Source organism: Anneissia japonica, unplaced genomic scaffold (assembly GCF_011630105.1).
Source record: "Anneissia japonica isolate Jap-2015-1 unplaced genomic scaffold, ASM1163010v1 scaffold287923_len1623670_cov205, whole genome shotgun sequence".
NCBI lineage: Eukaryota > Metazoa > Echinodermata > Crinoidea > Comatulida > Comatulidae > Anneissia > Anneissia japonica.
The window spans coordinates 719,019-739,643 of record NW_022721637.1 but is presented as its reverse complement, the minus strand read 5'-3'; the positions used below and the strand labels follow the sequence as shown (position 1 = coordinate 739,643).

The window sequence follows — 20,625 nt, the reverse complement described above, 5'->3', positions numbered from 1 at the left end:
AGGTTACATTTTAATACCAAGGATAATCAACAGTTACCAGGCATGGATCCAGAGATTTCCAAAGGGGACAGACAACACTACTTTTAGTCCAGGAATTTTTTGTTTTCTGGATGCCCAGAATTAACCGCAGGCGTTTGGGCGATCAGTATTTTTTAAAATTCTTTTTATTTACTTTCCAAAAAAGGGGCCGGCCGGCTCCCACCTTCCAATCTACCCCTTGTTACCTGAACTTATACTGTATTTTAAAACTAAATACAGCATCTACATTTATATCAATAATTCCTGCAACTGAATGAGAATGGTGGTGGTGGTTAGTGTGTAAATATTACTCCACTCTTCTTTAAGATAAGTGTACAGAGATTAACAAGGACACAAGTATATGAAATGCTTTTAAGATATTTCTATTAAATAGAATTTATAATATTAACATTTTGAACATTATGCTGGCCTATAACATTCTGTAATTTGGTTGGAATCCTTCGAAGGTGCCTTGCCAGTCCTAGGTTCAAAACTAGAATTTTTTCTCAGCTAAGAACAGCGCTACTCCCTATGCCGCATTATGAAACTATAAAGGACACTTGGCACGTTGCTATTAAACAAGTAATAAATTCAAATGACCAAATAGATAACAAAATGACCCCATTACATGCAAAAACTCGACTACAGTATGTAAACATCCATTCTTCAATTATTAACCTTTTGTCAATGTTTCAAGTGGATGTAGAGAGAGTCAATGATAGTCATGAGTTTGATCAACAACATGTGGAACTTCCAAAACTGCAATAAACTTACATCCAATATTAAGCAGTTAAACAATTTGTACAAGTATAAACGTGCTGTGAAGTTGCACCTTGGTAACTGTTTTTGTGTGATCTGTTTTATTTAAAAACACCAACAGATATTTTGCTCTTTATTGTATTGTACAGTAATATTTAATTGCATGAGGACCCCATTTTTTAAATTAAGCCCTCTGTGGCTTTATGGGTTATCTTGGTAATTGCTCATATGTTGAATTGACGAGTAAAAAAACTGCAAACTTTTCAAACTACTATATTGTCAATAAATAATTAAGTTTTGCTGAACATAAAATTCTGAAGTTTTGAATTAGTTGCTGACGACAGTGGTTTCTTGGGTTGTGATCCTCCTTGTACATCATTGGTCTTTTGGGCTTTATCTTTCTCCACATTCGATCGCTTAGCTCCAGTCTCATTTGGTTCCGTCAACTTTCGCTTTCGGTTTTCTGTGTTTTTATCCTTTTCGGCAGTATTCAGTGAACTTTGTGCTTTAAATTTTTCAGTCCATTCCTGAAAAACAAATTTTATAATAAATCTTCAGCTGAAGCAAATATGTCCATTATATTGAACTATACGCCAGCAATGAGCATGAGCACTTACAACAGCGCCCTCTCACAGTATTCATGCATCTAATGATCACCATCAATTAAAATAAGCCATTTTTTAGTTACCTGGTTTCAGATCTGGTTATTAATTGTTATGTAATAATAAGGTTGGGACTGTATACGTGTAGCTCTCAATGTGCTTTACATAAAAACAATATGGATATAAACATAAATTAAATGTTAATAGGTCAATACCTTTCTCTGTTCAGAGTTGAGAGCTCTCCAAGTTGTCATAGCAACCTTGGTTATATCTGCTTCACTTATGTTAGGATGCTTTTCTTTCAGTTGTTCATTATTTTCTTCCATCCAAAGTCCAAAGGCAGTTGTAGGTCTACAGAGAAACATGTGTATGTTAATTTAAAGATTGTCAGTGAGAGGGAAGCCATGTCAGATTGCACTATTTGAATGGCTTCCATTTCTAGAATGATTCCACACAATATAGACTTTAAGGTCAAAATTGGGCAGGAATGCTAGGATGTCTTCCAATCACCAAGTGTTCACAACCAGCTTTGTTTTCAAATGACCAGTACTGGTGGAGGAACCACAATTCTAAATGATTCTAACAACTACTTTATCAGGAAGTACAAGTGCAGATCTGTAAGGGTTATTCTGGGAGTAAATAATATGCTTGACTACATCTTTTAAATAGAATTTAGTAAATGAGCATTAGCAGCCCACATAATCAGTATCACTTCATAGACCAGAGTTCTGCCAACTATTTACTTCACAGCCTACTTGAAATCCTAGGCACCAAGCCTTGGCCAGCCGCGCCTGGGACCTATACAAAAACCTGGCAAGTTATGATCATGAAAGTTATTATAATTGTTATATTTGAATTATTCATGTATTATAATGTATTTTAATGATGGAATTGGAAAGAAGGTAGGAATGAATTGAAATTACTAGTGCTTTTATGATTACAATAATTTGGCATCATTATCTGTTCTGTTAGTGACATAATTTTGTATAAACAGTATTTGCTATATTAATGAAGCAGTTCTCCAAAAACAGTTAAGAATTTTTTCCCAGGGCGACTTCACGGCTCATAGTTTGCAGACACGGTGTTTAGCCATGAGACGGCCGCGTCTTCATAGACCACCAATGTCATACACTTTTTAACAGCCAAATACATACTTTTTATCAGAAGCTTTTTCAGTCACAGTAGTTGTTTTTTCACCAGAGCTCTTGCTCTTCATTGATAGGAGGGTTGTCTGACCTTTCTTCTTTGCTGATTTAGGAGGACTTATTAAATCGGTATCACTGGTATTCTTTCCTTTACCTGCAAAATAAAAAAGAATTTAAATATTGAATTTTATTGTTCAAGTCTATTACTATAGCACAATACAGACAGATTATAAATTTTCACTAAATCAATTACTCAGTCAATCAGTTATTCAATCAATTAATCAATCCATTGTTGCCTTTGACACAGGCAGAGAGCTTTAAATATCTCACTACCTCTGTCTTGCTTGGGCCACCTCTTTCACTTCATGCCATTTAACACCCCTTTATTTGTCCTTCGCCATGCTTCTTACCTTCCTATTATTACCCACTCTTTAGTAGCCTCCTTTCAGTTGTGTACATGCTGCACTAATCTACCCTCACCAAGTGTTGAGATTAAAACATGCTTTCAAAAGTTTCTTACCATTCTTTGATGGCTTATTGCCTGACACATCATCAAATACACTGGTTCCTCTTGCATTACCGCTCTGGGTCTTTTTAGCACTTGACTTAAAAGGATTTCGCCTCTCTTGACTTGACGGCATCATTGACTTTGGAATATTATCTACAATAATGAAATTCAGACAGTTTTGAAACAGCAGGGAAAGCATACATGGCTATTAACATTAATGAACCTATTCAAACAATTTATTTATTCAGTGTGGTGAAAAAAAAACAACAAACCTTTTTTATTTATATTGAATTATGTTAAAAACATAAGTAATTTTACCCTTTGGTTTTAGTTTCAACACAGGAGTTGTTTTCTGTTGTGTTTCTTCGGTGTCTGATTCCACACCTCCCTGGTTATCTTCCATTTCTTCATCCTCCACATAATTAGATGTTTGTGTGTCACTTTTCCAATGGTGGTCATTTTTTCTATTGGCAAAAACAAATCCAAACTTAACCAACATAAAAAAGACTGATGGTACACAAACTACACCAATGTATGATAATGACTTAGTATAAGCCAGTTTTATATCATGCAGAAAAATATAAAGATCATGTACTCTTTACTACAAACATGCATAATAATATCAGGTAATTTATTACCTATTTATACAATCATTTGGATTTTGGGTGTCTTCTTCATCCCATTCCTCTTCTTCCATCATCTCCTCTTCCATTCTTCTTTTTGCCAGCTCACTCAATTTCTGAGCAAGCTTGATTCTCCTCAACCGTGATGCGTATTTGATGGCTAGACTCAATTCATGTTCCGATACCATCTTTTCGCATATTTCTACGGCCCTGTACTCACGGTCAGATTTACAGGCCAGCTGAAAAAACAATTGTTTATTTTCATACTTTGTTCTATTTACTTCAGAAATAACCACTCAGGTATTCTGACTAGGAGGAAGAGAGGACTACCTAGAGAAGCGTACTAGATGACTGTAGAATGGTTGATCTGAGTAGACTTGGTGGCAGGGGAGAGCAGTTTCGAGACCACCCGACCCCCTTTGTGGGGACTGAAAGAATAACGATGAGACTTCGTCTACCCTATTATATTCATTACAGTGGTGCAGAAGTCCAGTGCCCAACTTCCAAACCCAGGGTCATATGTTCAATCTCATCACCATGACTAGAATATAAACTCCTTTAATTAAAGGCAACTATACACTATTGGATTTTTGACTGTCACAATCAATATTTGATTAATTATACATTTTTCAAATTAAAAATCATACTGTATATATATGTAGGCTCAAAACCAACTACGAATGCAGCCTGAGGGAGCAAAGCGAGTACTTACAGCAAACATTTTCATAAGCACTTGTTGTTTATCCCTGACACCCTCTGATTGGTCCAATTCGTTTACCTCATACCCTTGAGATTCTGCATATTTGTGGTGCTCAGAAAATAAGTTTGTTTTCAAGAGCTTCTCCTAAGGAATGAAATCATAAATGAGGTTGAATTCATTGTATTTCTTTGATTTTTCTATCTTTGAAAAAACACAAGATGCACAGGCAGGCCTACAAAACCTTCTCATTAGGCCACAATTTAATTTGTATGCATGGCAGCAGTCAAAATCTACAGTTGAACACTTAACCCCAATAAAAAGTATGTAACTTAAGTATGGCCTTTTCAGTTTTAATTTCTTTATGAGATTTCCACTCCTAAGGATACAATTTCGTTTGCATTATATGACAGAAGTCAACTTTTACAGTTGAAGACATAACCCCAATGTAATGTACGATGACTAATATTTTGGCAACTAATGAACTGTCAGTTCAATACGTACATACCTCGAGTAAACTCTTTTCAGTTTCAATTTCACAAACTGCAATTTGAAATGGTAGAACTATAGCAGATGGTCTTGGTAGGGTTGGCGGGAATGTAGAGCCCTTGCACTGAATACAGCGCAACTGACCTTGCTCCTCATTCACTCCCACAATCCAATAGTGATCTGACCGACTTTTTGCCTGTGGATAAATACACAGTGTGTTAACACAGTAAAATACGTTAAAAACCTTTTTATTAAAAAAAAATTATATTACAGTAAGCATGCATAATATTAAGAATTATTACCGTAGCTTTGGTGTTTACGATTGGAACCCATGACATTATCTCTCTACTCAACATCCGGACAACACCCTCAGAGTCGGCCGTCACTGGAGTGCCTTCCTCTGAAAAGCTATTAAATAATTGCATTGAATTTATAGCTAAATCAGTAAATACTTAATACTTAAGTTCTTAAACTCTAAAGCTGGACACTCACTGCGTCACACAACCGTCGCACGACGAATCCACATTTGCTTCCGCCGAGCGATAGACGACGCAACACCGTCTGCTGATTGTCAGTGGCAATCCGAATAGATCCTTATAAAAAAGACAACCCGTTGGGTCCGCGTCTTCGCGTGCGTTCTTCATCGGGTTGCCGTCGCATGCAGTGAGTAACCGGCTTAAATCTGATCAAATTTGGAGGGTGGGTTTATACCTGGGAATTGAATATGCCAACAATAGTGGATGTGCAGTCAAAATGTTATTGTTGATAGGTCTAGCTTACAGTAGGGCTCACAGAGAGACCTGCTAGGCAGCCTGAGTAATGCTATTGTTGATAGGTCTAGCCTACAGTAGGCCTCACAGAGAGACCTGCTAGGCAGCCTGAGTAATGCTATTGTTGATAGGTCTAGCCTACAGTAGGCCTCACAGAGAGACCTGCTAGGCAGCCTGAGTAAACATAGGACTAGACATAGCCAGCAATTTGATGCTAATTTTTAATATTTTATATTTGGTACATTTTACTTGGGATAATTATCACATTAATGTGTGGACTGCCAAATGTGAAAGTGTGCACTTTTGGTTGGATGGTAAGATTAGAAAAATTCAATTGAGTGGAAGTACGTACCCAAGCCATGTAAGCGTTGACTTTGGTGTTATTGGTAGCATTTCTGCGGTGATAATCTGTCTCCTCTTCCCACTCAGGTGCAACAGCTTAACACCAAGACACTGATCACCTGGCACACCTGTAAACAATCATCAATCACATGACTGCTATTTGTACTTATTTATGTATTTATTTAAATTATTACTAGCTGCTGTACTAGGTACCTTATCAAACATTCCCCAGGGAGCTGAGCATTTTCATAAGCATTGTTTCTTCTTCTTTTCTTTTTTTTTCTTTATTCAATTTCTCTACCTTTACATACTTAAAAAAATACAACGTTGACATGGTAGGCAGAGCAGAACCAGCACAGACATGAAAATCACTTCTCCAGGAACAGGTACAAGTACGAAAAGAGTTAAACATTCAAATATAAATAATAGTATTTTTTATGTTTTTTTTTTTTAATTATTTAAACACCAGATAGGTGTAAAGAAGTTGCTCAGTGATTGACTATTTTGACATGAGGAGGGGAGTTCCATTTAGAAACAACTCTATTAAAGAAAAAAATTTGAATATGTCAATGCGTGAACACTATATAGGAGTAATTATCAGCTTGAGATACACGTGATGTATAACGATGAGTAGTACGCAACAAATAAATCCATATCAAAATCCCTCATCATGTAGATAAGAGCCAGATCACTCACATTCCTTCTTTTTTCGAGAGTGATAAGGTCAAGGCGAGATAAACAATGTTTATATGAAAGATTTTCTACATATCTACAAATCATTTTTGTGGCCCAACTTTGTATTTTTTCAAGTAATTGCTTTTCATTTATTTTATAAGGAGGCCAAACCTGATAACCAAATTTAAGATTTGACCTGATTAGTGCACAATAACGTTTTGAGTGTCATCTGGTCACAACTGTTGAAGCAAGTCCTATGTTTGAAACGTAACATTCTATTGGCCTTAAGGCAGATTTTTAAAATGTGAGATTTGAATGACAATGTATCTGTAAAAATAATTCCAAGGGCTTTATATTGTGTAACTGTGTCAAGTTGTGTGTTATGAATATTAAAATTGAAAGGAAATTTAATTGATTGTCTGGAGTTGTGTATTTGCATGGATTTACATTTTTTAAGGTTAAATTCAAGTTTTCAGGTATTCGTTCATTGTTTAAGACTATACAATCATTATAATGGTTTTAATTGCAATATACATTTTAGTATCATCTGCATAAATGGCTAACTTAGTATCAGGATAGCAAAATTTGTGTAGGACATTTATGTAGAGCAGAAAAGTGCAGGGCCAAGAAGAGATCCCTGCAGCACACCAGACAAGACAGGTGGCCATGAAGAAGATTCTACCTCTACCACTACCCTCTGTTGACGGTTGCAGATATAATTATGCAACCATGAGGGAAGGTTCCCTTGTATGCTGAATTGGGTGATTTTATGAAGAAGTGTGTGTGGAACAGAGTCAAAAGTCCAGGTAAATCACATCTGTTTGGAGATTAGCGTTTTAAATTATTTGCCATATCGTGATAAATTTAAATTATTTGAGTGATGTACGTCATTCTTTGTGACTATATAAAGCTTGACATTATAATATAAATTCTTTCAACACATAAACAATAAATAATATATATAAATAGTAAATATAAGATATTTCTTGTAGTAAAATTTATGTAAATCATGAGAAACAAAGAGCTCTAGGTAACAGTTTTTAGGTAATAAAGTTGTTAACAGATCCATTTGTAATGTATTTAATCTAAACATAATACAATAGCAGAGAATTAAATGCGGGTGATCCCTAATAATGATGACATTTCATGGGACTGCTACTTGTTTGCTTACCAGTGCCCATGTGATACACCACCATCAGCTGGTTTCCATAACCGGACATTGATACGATAGGTCCAGGAATAGCAAACATTCCATGCTGTACGCCACCAATGCTGAATATCCGAACCAAGCGTTTGTCAGTTCCAACTGCCAACCAGTTCCATCCTAAGCACAGACTCTGAAATTAAATTCCAAATCATGATTGTGAATGTGTTTAAAGCACAAAGTGTTTAGCAGCTATTTAGACGGAGTATAGTTGATGATGGATTATAATCAAAAGCAATGATCAATTAAGATATGTTCAGACTACACTGCTTTAAGTCAAGGGCATGTATTTATAATTCCAGACACAGCCAGCTGAGTGTCCACACACTGATTAGAGCCCTGGTAATCCTACTCAACAGAAGGAAATGACATTGAAATGTATATCATTGTTTGACTAATCATTAGATGCTCTAATTATTTCAGTGATTCACAATTGTCATTTTGTATTTGATCTTCATTGGATAAGGTCAAATATGCTTGATGTGGGTGGTCTATAAACCTTGATCTATTTCAAACTTAGAATTGGTTCAAGGTGGTATATATATATAATTCCACATTACCTCCTTAATCAATCAGCCTAGTAACAGCCATTTAAATTGTGTGTGGTGTAAACTAATGGTGTTGATGATGATGAGAGTGGTGGTGGTAATCATAATGATGCGCTTTAAAGACTGTTAAATATTAATATTCAATATTTAATTATCGTTTTTGTCTTTATATTCTCTTTTTTTGTAAGAACCAATTAATTTTATGAGACGTAACGCTACCTTCCAAAAAAATGAAAATATAGTGTTTATAATGTTAATAATGTTGATTCTGGTGGTTCAATTGTTAATAATGGTGCCAATGGTGATGACATTAATTATGACAAGGATTATATTCACATACTACAAAAGATCAAACATATCTTGTAAAATCCCATACAATTTTGCATTGTAATTGCAAATTGGGTATCATGAAAATTTTATTTCAACACACCTTAATTTCTTCACCTTTTGGCATGGATGTATTCCATTCTTTCTGTGTATCCCATGATCCAAAATGTAAACATGTCAACTGACTATAAAGAAATTAAAAAAAAAAGACAGTCATGAGAAGGAATAACAGCAATCTTAAACTTACAGCTTACATAATAAGACTGACTAAATATTTCCACAAAATTAATCCATATGTAATTATTCATGAAGTATCCAGGCACTCAGACTGGAAGGCAAGCATTGTAACTATCAGAATAATGAGTTAAGTAGTAGAAAAATGCTCTCACCTTAAGTTACCATCATCATCTTTCTCATTGGCTAGTAGTACTGCTTGCGCAGACAAGTCGGCCATTGTATAGTTCAATTGGTTGTCAATGTGTAGAGCATGATGGACGGAGGAATCATGGAATTCAACGTCAATTGAACTCTCATCTTCGCCATCGTATGAGCGTATAATACCAATATTGTTCCATTTCTGTGAAAAAATTTAAAATACGAAGCAAATAAATATGAATTGAAATACAAATGACTCTAAACCTTTGATATTTATGATCCTTCAATTTATGTGAATTTCAAAGACCATCTTCAATCGTGCATACTTGATGGAGGTATACTTTGATCTCGAATGTTTTCATCTCACTGATTCAGCACATCAAGTCAAAATCTGAGACAACACCAGTCATCAATACCTAAAAGATCGTTAAAGAAGGATCTTCCACTGTGAATTTAGACTTATGAACGAACAGCTTTTCAGTCTTAATAATTAACCAGTGAAGAGGATATCGAAGCATTACATTCTAAAAACTAACTTTAATAACAACTCACCATGAACCTGCAAGTTAAGTGAACGGGTGTTGCCGCTGATATGAACGGCTTCTGAAGTGGCGTTACTTTAGGAGCCTCGTAGATAACCTGAGGTTTGGCTGGCTCCTCTACTTTACTAGCCACTTCTGTTGAGTTACCTAATATGCCATCTGTAATCAAAATATTAATTGAACATAAATATTTTGTTTCCAATAAAAGCAACTATTAGTAGTTGAACTGTTGGATTTTTCAGGGAGTTGCAAGTTGGTGGTTACAATGTTTGCCTTCTAAACTCAAGGTTGTAAGTTCAAATCCTGTTGAATCAGTGGATTTTTTTTTCCTTAATTTGATCGACTAGCATTCAATAATCAATGACAAAGTTAGGCCTATTTAATCATTTTTTGCAATTTTTGGATGTTTTGTATTTTCTGATAAAGGCACAACACAAAATTTGTGACTTTTATTTATATCTTATGAGAATACTTGTAGAAGTACTGTATATTTATATAATAGATGACAGGTTAAAGTATGTAGAAACTTAAAAAAAAAAATTATTCTCTTCAGCAACACAAGGAAACAACTGTATAATCTCACCTAGAGATTCATCATCTGGAATACCGTTAAAATTTGATTTGCGATGGTGTTTAAGGATGTCATCATCATCATCGTCTGCATCATCGTTACCAGATGCCATGCCTTTCTCGTCGTACTGGGTTGCCGCTTTTAATAGTGCGTCATCGTTGTCATCCCCATCAAACAAGTCAGCGTACTGGTTAGTGTCTATCTTAGCAGGGGCCTGTCAAAATAAGGAAATGTGTTAGTTACCTTCTCTCTCGGTTGGTAACCACATTTTAAGGTAATTAGAGTGCAAGCTCAAGCTCAACTTCTCTTCTATTCAAGTAAAGATATGAGTTGGTAGCACTTCTGACAATAACAATATTATTGTATTTCAAGAGCTTTTGCACTAATCAATTGGGCTACATTAGGTGTATATAAAATTAAGGTATTATTTAGCCTACCTTTTTCTGGTGTTCCTCTGGGATAACGTTCTCTAGGAATCCGAGTTGTCCTGATATGTCCGTGTAGGCTATCTGAGTGGTTTTCTTAGGATTCCATGCTACACCACATATTCCCACACCTTTGTTGTTCTTGATGCTAAAATATAACAATATTGGTAAATTTTAAAATACAAATTCTATGTTGTGTTTTTAAATTTCAAACATTTAAGGCAAGGATTGCCAACAGCAATATTAATCACTAAAATATTTTGTGTCAATTTTAAATACAGTTATCTAATTTTAAGTTTGAAACTTGACAACCAATAGATGATATGAATGAACCATTAAAATCAAATTATGAGTACCTTTCAAGACATTCTCTGGATTCAACATCCCATACAAATATTGTCCCATCAACACAGGCACCAGCAATAAAGTTACCACAGGGAGAAAATGTTGCTATGGAAACTGTTGAAGTTACTGAATCATTGGTCAACGAGAATGACAAATCCCATGTATCACGCTCAATCAGCTGAATTTCTTTCTCAACTGGTATACATAGATTCTGCATGGAAAAATAACAATCATCTTAATTCACAATTGTCATGCATTCTAAAATGCACAGGGCAACTTGTGACTCTTTTTGTAAGGTTGGTGGTACACTGGTCTATAAGAGACAATAGACTACCCTTTCTGATGTGTTTTTTAAAGTGTTCAGAATTCTTTTAGGGCCACACGGCTGATAAAGTACACAGAGCTAACATCATATACATTTTAAAGCATATTCATATCATGTTGAAAGTATAAAGTATATTATAAGTTAATCGTGACATCACCACATCAACTCATTCCTATCCCCAACTGTACATTAATTTTTCATTAGTGCACAGTTTGCTATTCTAATTGCTTATTAGTACTTTTAAATGGCATAAAGTTACCTTTCCTTCATTTGGCTCCCAAGATAATCGGCACAGAGTTTTGGAAATACTGCATTTGGAAGATATAAGTGAAGTAATTAAGTAGTATTATTATAGTAAATAAACAAGTATTCTTTATATACATTTATCTATTAGGTATATAAACATAAAATTAAAGTCAGCAATATTTCTTTACGCACTTTCACATTTTATTATTATCCCAAATGGCAAAAAATAGACAAAATGTATGTAACCATACACTGCTTACCTAAAGTCACTGCACTTGGGTAGGACAGACATTGATTTCTCCCAGCTCTGCAAAAAAGGAATATAATGTTTCAATCACCTACAGTATGAACGTTATATACTGTAACAGATATGTTTAAACTCATACAGTAGATGAAAGCATCAATGGTCTTTATTAGTACAAATGAGGCCATCATTACAGGATATTTACATTTTAGCAAGCATTGAAACTAATAGGCTCAATTGTAGAAAAATTATTTTTTTAAACTTTTTTTCTTTTTGTTAAAAAAAGAAAGTGAATTCCACTTACCTGATCCTCAATACTCCATATCTTTACAGTGCCATCACAACTTGAGGTAGCCTTTAAAAATATAACAAAGATTTTTATATTTCATGCTCTATTTAACATTAGCACCACTACCTTTTAATGTAGGTAGTGTAAAAACAAACATGTTTCAATTACATAAAATCTATGCAACAATTAAAGAATATAAAAATAAATTGTTAATATTCAGCCATTAATCCCATTTATATAATATAAGTATAAATGTATAAATGTTTGCACTTACAATATATTAAAGAATATAAAAATAAATTGTTAATATTCAGCCATTAATCCCATTTATATAATATAAGTATAAATGTATAAATGTTTGCACTTACAATATATTCTTCTTTAGGGTCACAAGACACACTCAGTACAGGGGCAGAATGTCCCTCAAACACCAACTGAGTGTTATCTTCAATTGTAACCAACTTGACAGAGAAATCACTAAAACAAATGAATAGCATTTTCGTTATGACCAGTAGCATTGTGACCACCAGCTTAATGTCTCTTCCAAAGGACGAGGCAATTAAAGTGCTACACAAGGAAGGACTTAAGTGGAGATCAGCATTAGCATTCAAAACTCACCTTGCTCCTGATAATAACTTTGTTCCACTTTTGTTGAACTGGATGTGGTTGACGGGTGCAGTGAAGCGTGCAACAATGCCATTAGGCGCTCCATCTGGAAATGTGCGTGCCTGTACTGTATTGTTGTCTGATGCCGTTACAAAACTGTCATTCTATTTCAAGAAAACAGAAATATAATCACTTACAATACTATTGGCATTAAATCTCACAGCCAGAAATTATGCATTAGCGCCCTCTACAGATTGATAATGTACAACAGCAGAGCCACCAATAATTATATGGTAGAATTACACTACATAGCACATCATTCTAAGGTCTCAAGTGAACTTTACATTATTATAACCCCGGACATTGGATTAAACACCTAAGGAATACATACTCAGCTCCTTGGGGAGCTGAGTATAGGGGAAATAAAAAAAAATTATTAGATTATCACTCTTTTTAAAAAAAAAAATTGATGAGGGTTTTTTTAATTTGGAAAGATGGGGGGGGGGGAATTAAACAAGGGGATTCACATGTGCTTAAACAGAACGAAATGACATCGTTTTTCGAAGTGGCAAATGCATTTAAGCAACTGCCCTGTGATTCAATGGCCTATCAAAAAATAGGCCTATATATATTCCGGTAAAAAAATCGGACATTACCTTGAGCATCAAAGGGAAGGGAACTCTCTAATTATAGTAATATAGTAGGCATATGCACCTAGGCTTTGGTCTTTACCTCGAGCTAGGCCAGCCTTTGCCTAACTTTCTTGATGTCGTAGGTTAGGTTTTGCCAAACAACAACAAATCCAACTTAACCAAACACACGCATCACAAGGAAGACCGTCCATTTGTTTTGTAAATTTTGTAATGTGTTATTTTTAGCAGCGAGAGTCTCTGTGGAACATGTGTGTCTTCATGCTGTGAACCAACGATCCAATCAGCCCACTTGGCGAGTCTCTTTAGGGACGGACTGTGGTGGTGCCTATTTTTAGCAGCAGCTGTGGAACACGCGAGTCTATACGCTGTGAATTAATGATCCGATCAGCCCACTGGGCAGGTCTCTTCAGGGACGGACCGCGGTGTTGTCTATTTTTAACTGCAGTGAGTGAGCTGTTTATTTTTAACGACAGTAACAACAAGTTTAAGGAATGGGCATTGCATTTTCAACTTTACGGCGATCCCAATGTCTGATCTAATCAATTGGAAGAACTTGAAGTCTGCCGAATTCAGAGCCAATTCCTTTATATTTTGTGAGCATTTGTTTTTTGCCAAGTTGTTTTTATGCAGTTAAAATAAATGATTAAATCAATTTTTTTAAAATCAATATTTCCAAATTTTTTTATGCGGGCGGGAGTGATAATCTAATAAATTTTTCTATTTGTCATAATGCTGCAGCAATTAAATTGAATTTTAATAGTCATAAGTAAGTGTATATTTTAACTACCTTCGTAGCAATTGCATATGCACGATCTCCAACATTTATCGTTTCTGGATCATCATCTTCAAATCCTTTCCATATTCGGATGTCTCCGTCAGATCCGCACGTCAAAATATTTCCTCCGGAATGATCGTAGCAGATGTCTGTGTGTCCCTCACTATGGCCATAACGAGGGGGCTTCTTGGAGATTGGCATAATCTACATTGTTGTGAAAATATAAAAAACATAAAGATATGATTTTATAATATATTCAGTTGAGTTGAGAGAGTGGATATGTTTTTGGGCATGAAAAAAAACTTGTCTGTTAATAAAGGGACAGGGATTGAACCCATGACCCCAGGGTCGGAAGGCCAGCAGCACCTAATCTCTAGGCCTCTAGGCTAGCTCTGCCTAGACTCCTAGTCTGCAGTGCCAGTGTTGCTGGCTAGCCTGCTAGTCTAGGCTAGGTAGTCTAGTTTTAGTTGCAGGGCCAGGCCTCTCTCTCCAGCTTGCTAGCCTAGGCCTCCTCCTTCATCTACCTAGGCAGAGCCTAGCTACAGTAAGCCTAGGCCTATACGTCATAGTCTAGGCCTAGGCCCTAGGGTACTAGTAGTAGTAGGCCTAGGCCTAGGCCTACCTACCAACAACCCTCTAGGCCTGGGCCTAGCCGAATGAGAATCAAACACTTTAGTTTACCTTTAAATATTTTGAATTACCTAATTATTAGGCTAATACAGTAATATGTTTTTACATGAAGCTAAACAATTAGGCCTAGGGCCTAAGCCTACCTATATAACTATTTTATTGAATATTATTTACCAAATCGAACCAGTAAACCAGCAGGCCCTAGTAAATTGGTACTTTCCCACGAACATTGAAAATCTCGCGCGAAAATTTAGAGTTGGGGTCAAAGTGCCTAAGTGATATCACGTGACAAGAGGCTCGAACCTTTGTGACGTCATTACTTCCGATTGGTATATCTTCTTTGAATAGAAAAAGGAAGTACTGTGCTACACGCACAGAGTCTGCAAGTCTGGTCTTCTCATTGAAGTTTAGTTACCAATTGACATCAACATTTGCTCAGGAAAGCTGGTACAAGCCGATCGAAACGTGAGCACATAACACTGCTATAATGTACGTTGTTAATTTATAACTTTAAAAGAGATACAGACGGCTTGATTATCGTTCGAAACTATCGTACCGAGACGCGAGGCCTTGGTTGGGTTTGTTTTTGTGAGTCAAGGCCTAGGCTAGACTAGCTAGGTCTTGGTTCGCGGTCGTTATGGCTTCATCTTCCAATTTTTTGGCTAGCTCTAAGCGGCGTTCACAGTCATCGCCGGAGTTGATCATGATGGCACGTGATAACACTGAAAGTGATGGAAGGAAACTCCAATCCAGAGCGTCAGCCACCAGATCATTGGATCTAAGTCCAGTGGACACTCAACAAATTAATGACATTCAGATGATTAACGAAGATCCACCAATTCCAGTTGACGCTGTCACATTAATTGCAACAGACTCAGGTGCATGTAGTGGTGGTAGTATTGCAGGTGGTAGTATTGCAGGTGGTAGAAAGCCTAGCCCTAGTAGTACAAAGTCTGATAACTTTTCACAGGGACAGCCTTCTAGTAAATGTAGTAAGACCCTTGATTCGACAACAAGGCACAATTTTAATGGTGACAATGAAAATCAGAAAGGGCGCCATACATTACACAACGGTGCGTTTGCTCACCATGAAGCAAACCTTATAACGGTTGAGTATGACAGCGAGGATGATACTTGCGAAGACTATTCAAACAAACATAAACAGCGAAGCCGTTTTGATCAGTGGACCAACAAATTCAGGACTCTATTTCGAGGGAAAGATAAAGAGGGTGTTTTAGATGATAAAGAGAATCGTGTTCAAGAAGCAAGCGATTCCGATGAAGATAATAATTGTACATCTGATTATGACAAGTGTAGCGGCAGAAGTCGATCACAATCACTTTATGGATGCCTTAGAAAATATGTATGGAATAGAGACCAAGAAGATGAAAGCGTAAGTACGCCCAGTGCTAAAAAGAAATCTTTTGCTGGGACGCTTTTCCCCAGGAGGACACGATCAAGATCGCGAAATAAAAAAACCAAACAAAATCCATGTCAACCACCATCTGAACCCGGGAAGAAAGATAAACAATCTAGAACTACTGATGGCAGTAATGCATTGTCAGGAAATTCCAATTTTAACGGTCAAGCTACACAAAGTGCCAATGCTCCAAGTCATATCCTGACGCCTATAGAACAAGCTGAGTTATTGGACACTGGTTTACCTCTTCCAGCTGGCACCAGTGAAGTCCCTGGGGTTGAAGCTTCTCAAGTTGAAAGGTCTAATACAATTGTAACTCAGGATTTATATGGTCAATTTGGTTCTCACACTCAAAATGGATACATTCCTAGAACAGTGCACACACAAATAGACTATATTCATTGCTTGGTGCCCGGGTTAAAGTCAATACTGGACAAACCATGCTATTGGGGTAAAATTGACCGATATCAAGCTGATGCACTCTTAGAGAACAAACCAGAAGGAACATACCTTCTACGTGATAGCGCTCAAGAAGAGTTTTTATTTTCAGTAAGTTTTCGTCGGTACGGTCGGTCTTTACACGCTAGACTAGAGCAATGGTCACATCGTTTTAGTTTTGATGCTCATGATCCTGGTGTTTTTTCTTCGGACACGGTAACCGGCTTACTCGAACACTATAAGGATCCAAATTGCTGCATGTTTTTTGAACCAATGCTCACGACCCCTTTACCGATTAAGAATCCTCATTCGCTGAAAGCCCTTTGTCGCGGCGTTGTCTGCAGTAATATAACCTACGATGGTATACACTTTTTGAATATTCCGTCAACGTTTAAGGAATATTTACGAGAATATCATTATAAGCAAAGAGTCCGAGTTCGAAGATTTGAAATTGATTATCTACCGCAACCTAGTGGCCGAAGGCAGACTGTTACGAACACATGTCTTTCATATTAAGCATGTACAGTAAGTATTCCATCCATTTTACTCATTTTCATTTTCTTATATTTTTTTTTTTACATTTAGAGACTTTCAAGGTAAGCTATATTGTACGGTATATAGTAGTAAGTACTTCATTTAAAAGATACACATTTCTAATTGTGGAAGATGATTGCATATGCCATACAGTAGTGTGTGTGTTTACTTAAGAACCACTCCTGCACCATTGTGCAAATGTACAGTACGACGACGTGTCAGGACTTGCCTGGCCCATGATTGCCTTTATGTGGAGTTGAAGATGTTTTCAAATTTCTTTTACCTGGTTGTGATGTGGTAGCATATCCAGGCCTATACAGTACTATGGCCAAAGTAAAGTCTAACCGTATACAGTGTACTTTTATCTATGTTTGTAATTTGTTTTTTACTAATATTTCTACAGATATGGAATTCTTCATGTATAGAGATAATTTCATAATTATATTGTATTATTTACACATTCGTTGTGTAAAGCAAAAATTAAACGCCGTGGCTAGAGATACGGTACCGTATCGGAACTTCCGATTGCTAAAGGTACTGTAAATGTTATTACGTCATGATTAGCCAATAGAGACGCCGATACATGCGTGACGTCATTCAGTGCACTGCTGCTGCAAGAGTAGCGAGTGTGTGTTTTGCGAAGATTCGTTCGTTTGCGGGTGTTGTCGGTAAGCTGTGATTAATATTCTATAGCCCGAGGCCCTATAGCAAATAAAAAGGATAGCAGTTTTGCTACTGTAGACTTGGCGACATCAAGCGAGAATAAACTATTTTAATAGTAGAAGCCAGGCCTAGGCCTTAGCTACCCCTGAAACCTCCTAAGCCTAGCCTAGTAGTATTCGGGCTGAGCCTAGCCTTAAGGCCAACTCAGACAGCGTCGTACGACGCAGCCCGACGAGATTTGTTGTCACGTCGGGTCTGTGTGAGTTAAACGCAGATGCGATGGTGTGCGTCGGGGGCAGTCGCGTCGTAGAATATTAAACATGTTTAATATTTCTCATGACGGCTTAAGATTGTCCCCGACAATAAATCGGGTTGGGCTGCGTCGGCCGACGCTGTCTGAGTTGGCCTTTAGTAGACCATTCTCTATGGTAGACCATAAAATACGCAAGAATAACAGAAAGGATTTTTAACCCAAACATTGTGATAAGCCCCAATCGAAATACATGAAATGGGCCTAAAGTTTTATGACAAGAATTTGATCGTAACTTCGCGCCACGTTTCTCATGATTGCGACGTCGACTTTGCAAAAAAGCCAAAATCGAGTCGGTCATTTCTATTGGCTAATCATGACGTAATATCATTTACCGTACCTTTAGCATTCGGAAGTTCCGATACGGTACTGTATCTTTAGCCACGGCAAAAATTAAACTGTATTAAAGTATTATTTATATAGGCCTATTTTCCAATAAAATTCATAATGAATGCTTATGGTTAGGATGTGGAAAAAGGACTGGTACATTGATAACAATTTGCCAATATTTAAGAAATTACAGTGTGATAATTTAACAAACTATAAATCTACTGTACAGTATTTAATATTAATCTACAGTACAGCATAAAGTCTAGTCTGGTATTTAAAAAAAAACTTTCTTTGAAATTTTAAATATTAAACAATAAATAATTGTTTTCTGGTCTGATTGGAATTCAGTTTTGTTCAATTTGTTAAATTTTATATTTGAATGAGCAACTCTATTAATTTGAGCCAATTTTCCAGTTCCCCACAAACATTTCACAAGAATCCATATAGGATTTTCTAGAATTTTAACCACTATTGCATTTTGAGTGTTAAAGTACTGTATGCTACCTATTGTACCACAGTCACTTCTGGTTGAATTCCAACAAAAGGAGAAATGTATACTGTAAAGGAATATATTGAAAAGCATAGTTTAGATTTTTTTGACAATGACATTGAATTTGTTTCTAAATATTTCTCTTTGTTTATTCACTGGAAGACATTTTCTATACATGTGACTGTCATATTTCTCATTATGTACAGTAAGTGGCCTCTTCCAATAGAATTTGTGGTTTCTTTTTATTCTTTGGAATTTCCACAAAAGTATTCAAGGATGGGTCATTGTTAATGCTCCAGATTTGAAATCGGAAACTTTCATTCTAAAATAAACCTCTAGACTGTAACAAGATTTTGTATCATACAATAGTTTATTGTTCCAACATTCAAGCTGTGGTTAGTTCAGATCAAAATTCTACATGCTCTTGGCTTTTAACGCGGTTTTTCTGCGTCTTGCTCTTTTGTCTCTTTTCATAAAGTGTATTTCCGGAAGTCTTTCTCTGCTATTTTTGTGAACCAATACAAATATTACGATAATCGTCCATTGTTGAAGTGAAACAGTAGATTCACACGCCTGCTGCAGATTTATTTCCCAAATACAGTATATTTAGATTTCCGGTTCATTATAATTTTGTTTCACATTTGTGCAGGTACAGATGCATAGATTATTATACTTTTATTTGCCCTCTAAAATTTAATAGCTGTCTTAAATTTAATTGCTTTCATGACACTGTTCCCTAGATATTAACTGAAGTGTACTTTATATTTCTTAACGTACAGTATAATACTTTGGTAAAAATGAAGTTAAATATTAATTAATATTGTTTAAGGTTTCTGACTGATTTCATTTTCATTAAAAAATAAAAAGGAAATCCTTGTACCAAACATCAAAGTACCTTTAGTTTACGACCTTTGAACCCATACTGTATATATCAATGTCCATCAGTCGGGTATTGCTAAACCACGCAAACCTCCAAAAAAACACAGCAAACCCCATCCAAACATTGTGATGGCACACATTGCAAACCCCATCCAAACATTGTGATGGCACACATTGCAAACCCCATCCAAACATTGTGATGGCACACATTGCAAACCCCATCCAAAGTAAAGTTTACTGACTTTGAGGAATGTCTGGGTGAAGAGGTGAAAGATTTTATTATTATTATCTACTGTAGGTAATCTTACACCAGAAATTCACTTTATTTGAAGTTTGTGTTAAACTTTATACACAAATTCAGGTATAAGTATATGGAACTGTAGTTTTATAAATATTTGTCTAATAGATATTCTAAATACAGTACTGTGTAGATTTATTTACTGTATTGTTGTTTTGTACCCAGATAGGACTTCCTATGCTCTTGCATCTTTTTTTGACCCTGAATTACTATAATACCCATTGAAATGTAAACACCCAATACTAACCATCTTGTTTTAATGCTGCTGGCCACTTCAGTTTAATATTTTAGAAGTAAAGAACAAAATTAAAATGCAAGACCACATACGTTTCAAGTTATGAGTAGAAACACAAGTGTTATGCGATAAACATGCTTAAAAATAGTGCCACATTCTATATGCACATTGTCACAATTCAACAAGATTTGATTTTTTTTTAATCAGATAGAGTGCTGTACAGTGTGTGTATGTAAAATTGTAAAATCTTTATTGTAGTAACTGTTACGCTGTAGGTTTCTAAATTATTGGTCAT

At 36.0% G+C, this 20,625-nt stretch overlaps 2 protein-coding genes across 2 annotated transcripts; one reads left to right on the top strand and one right to left on the bottom strand.

Moving 5' to 3' along the window:
• Positions 1–913: 913 nt before the first annotated feature.
• LOC117111699 (WD repeat and HMG-box DNA-binding protein 1-like) lies at positions 914–15,046 on the bottom strand. The gene is made up of 24 exons (XM_033254689.1): positions 14,908–15,046; positions 14,116–14,307; positions 12,688–12,839; positions 12,438–12,546; positions 12,085–12,135; positions 11,797–11,843; positions 11,550–11,598; positions 10,977–11,176; positions 10,633–10,768; positions 10,208–10,409; positions 9,635–9,783; positions 9,097–9,284; positions 8,811–8,892; positions 7,800–7,965; positions 5,964–6,081; positions 5,144–5,249; positions 4,861–5,037; positions 4,368–4,499; positions 3,671–3,894; positions 3,351–3,496; positions 3,045–3,185; positions 2,534–2,678; positions 1,595–1,730; positions 914–1,304 (listed from the first exon to the last, which is right to left on the bottom strand). The coding sequence occupies exons 2-24, from the start codon at positions 14,302–14,304 to the stop codon at positions 1,068–1,070; spliced, it is 3,282 nt and encodes a 1,093-aa protein (XP_033110580.1). The 5' UTR covers positions 14,305–14,307; positions 14,908–15,046; the 3' UTR covers positions 914–1,067.
• A 54-nt stretch (positions 15,047–15,100) lies between these two features.
• Positions 15,101–17,136, top strand: LOC117111700. Its single transcript, XM_033254690.1, has one exon. The coding sequence runs from the start codon at positions 15,371–15,373 to the stop codon at positions 17,105–17,107; it is 1,737 nt and encodes a 578-aa protein (XP_033110581.1). The 5' UTR covers positions 15,101–15,370; the 3' UTR covers positions 17,108–17,136.
• The last annotated feature ends 3,489 nt before the right edge of the window (positions 17,137–20,625 follow it).

Coding starts and splice junctions, on each gene's coding strand:
- LOC117111699 (XM_033254689.1), bottom strand. CDS start 14,304: ATGCCAATCTCCAAGAAGCCCCCTCGTTATGGCCATAGTGAGGGACAC. Junction 6,082..7,799: donor GGTGTATCACATGGGCACTG/GTAAGCAAACAA, acceptor GATTGTTTACAG/GTGTGCCAGGTGATCAGTGT. Junction 3,895..4,367: donor TGCTTATGAAAATGTTTGCT/GTAAGTACTCGC, acceptor TTGTTTTTTCAG/CTGGCCTGTAAATCTGACCG.
- LOC117111700 (XM_033254690.1), top strand. CDS start 15,371: ATGGCTTCATCTTCCAATTTTTTGGCTAGCTCTAAGCGGCGTTCACAG.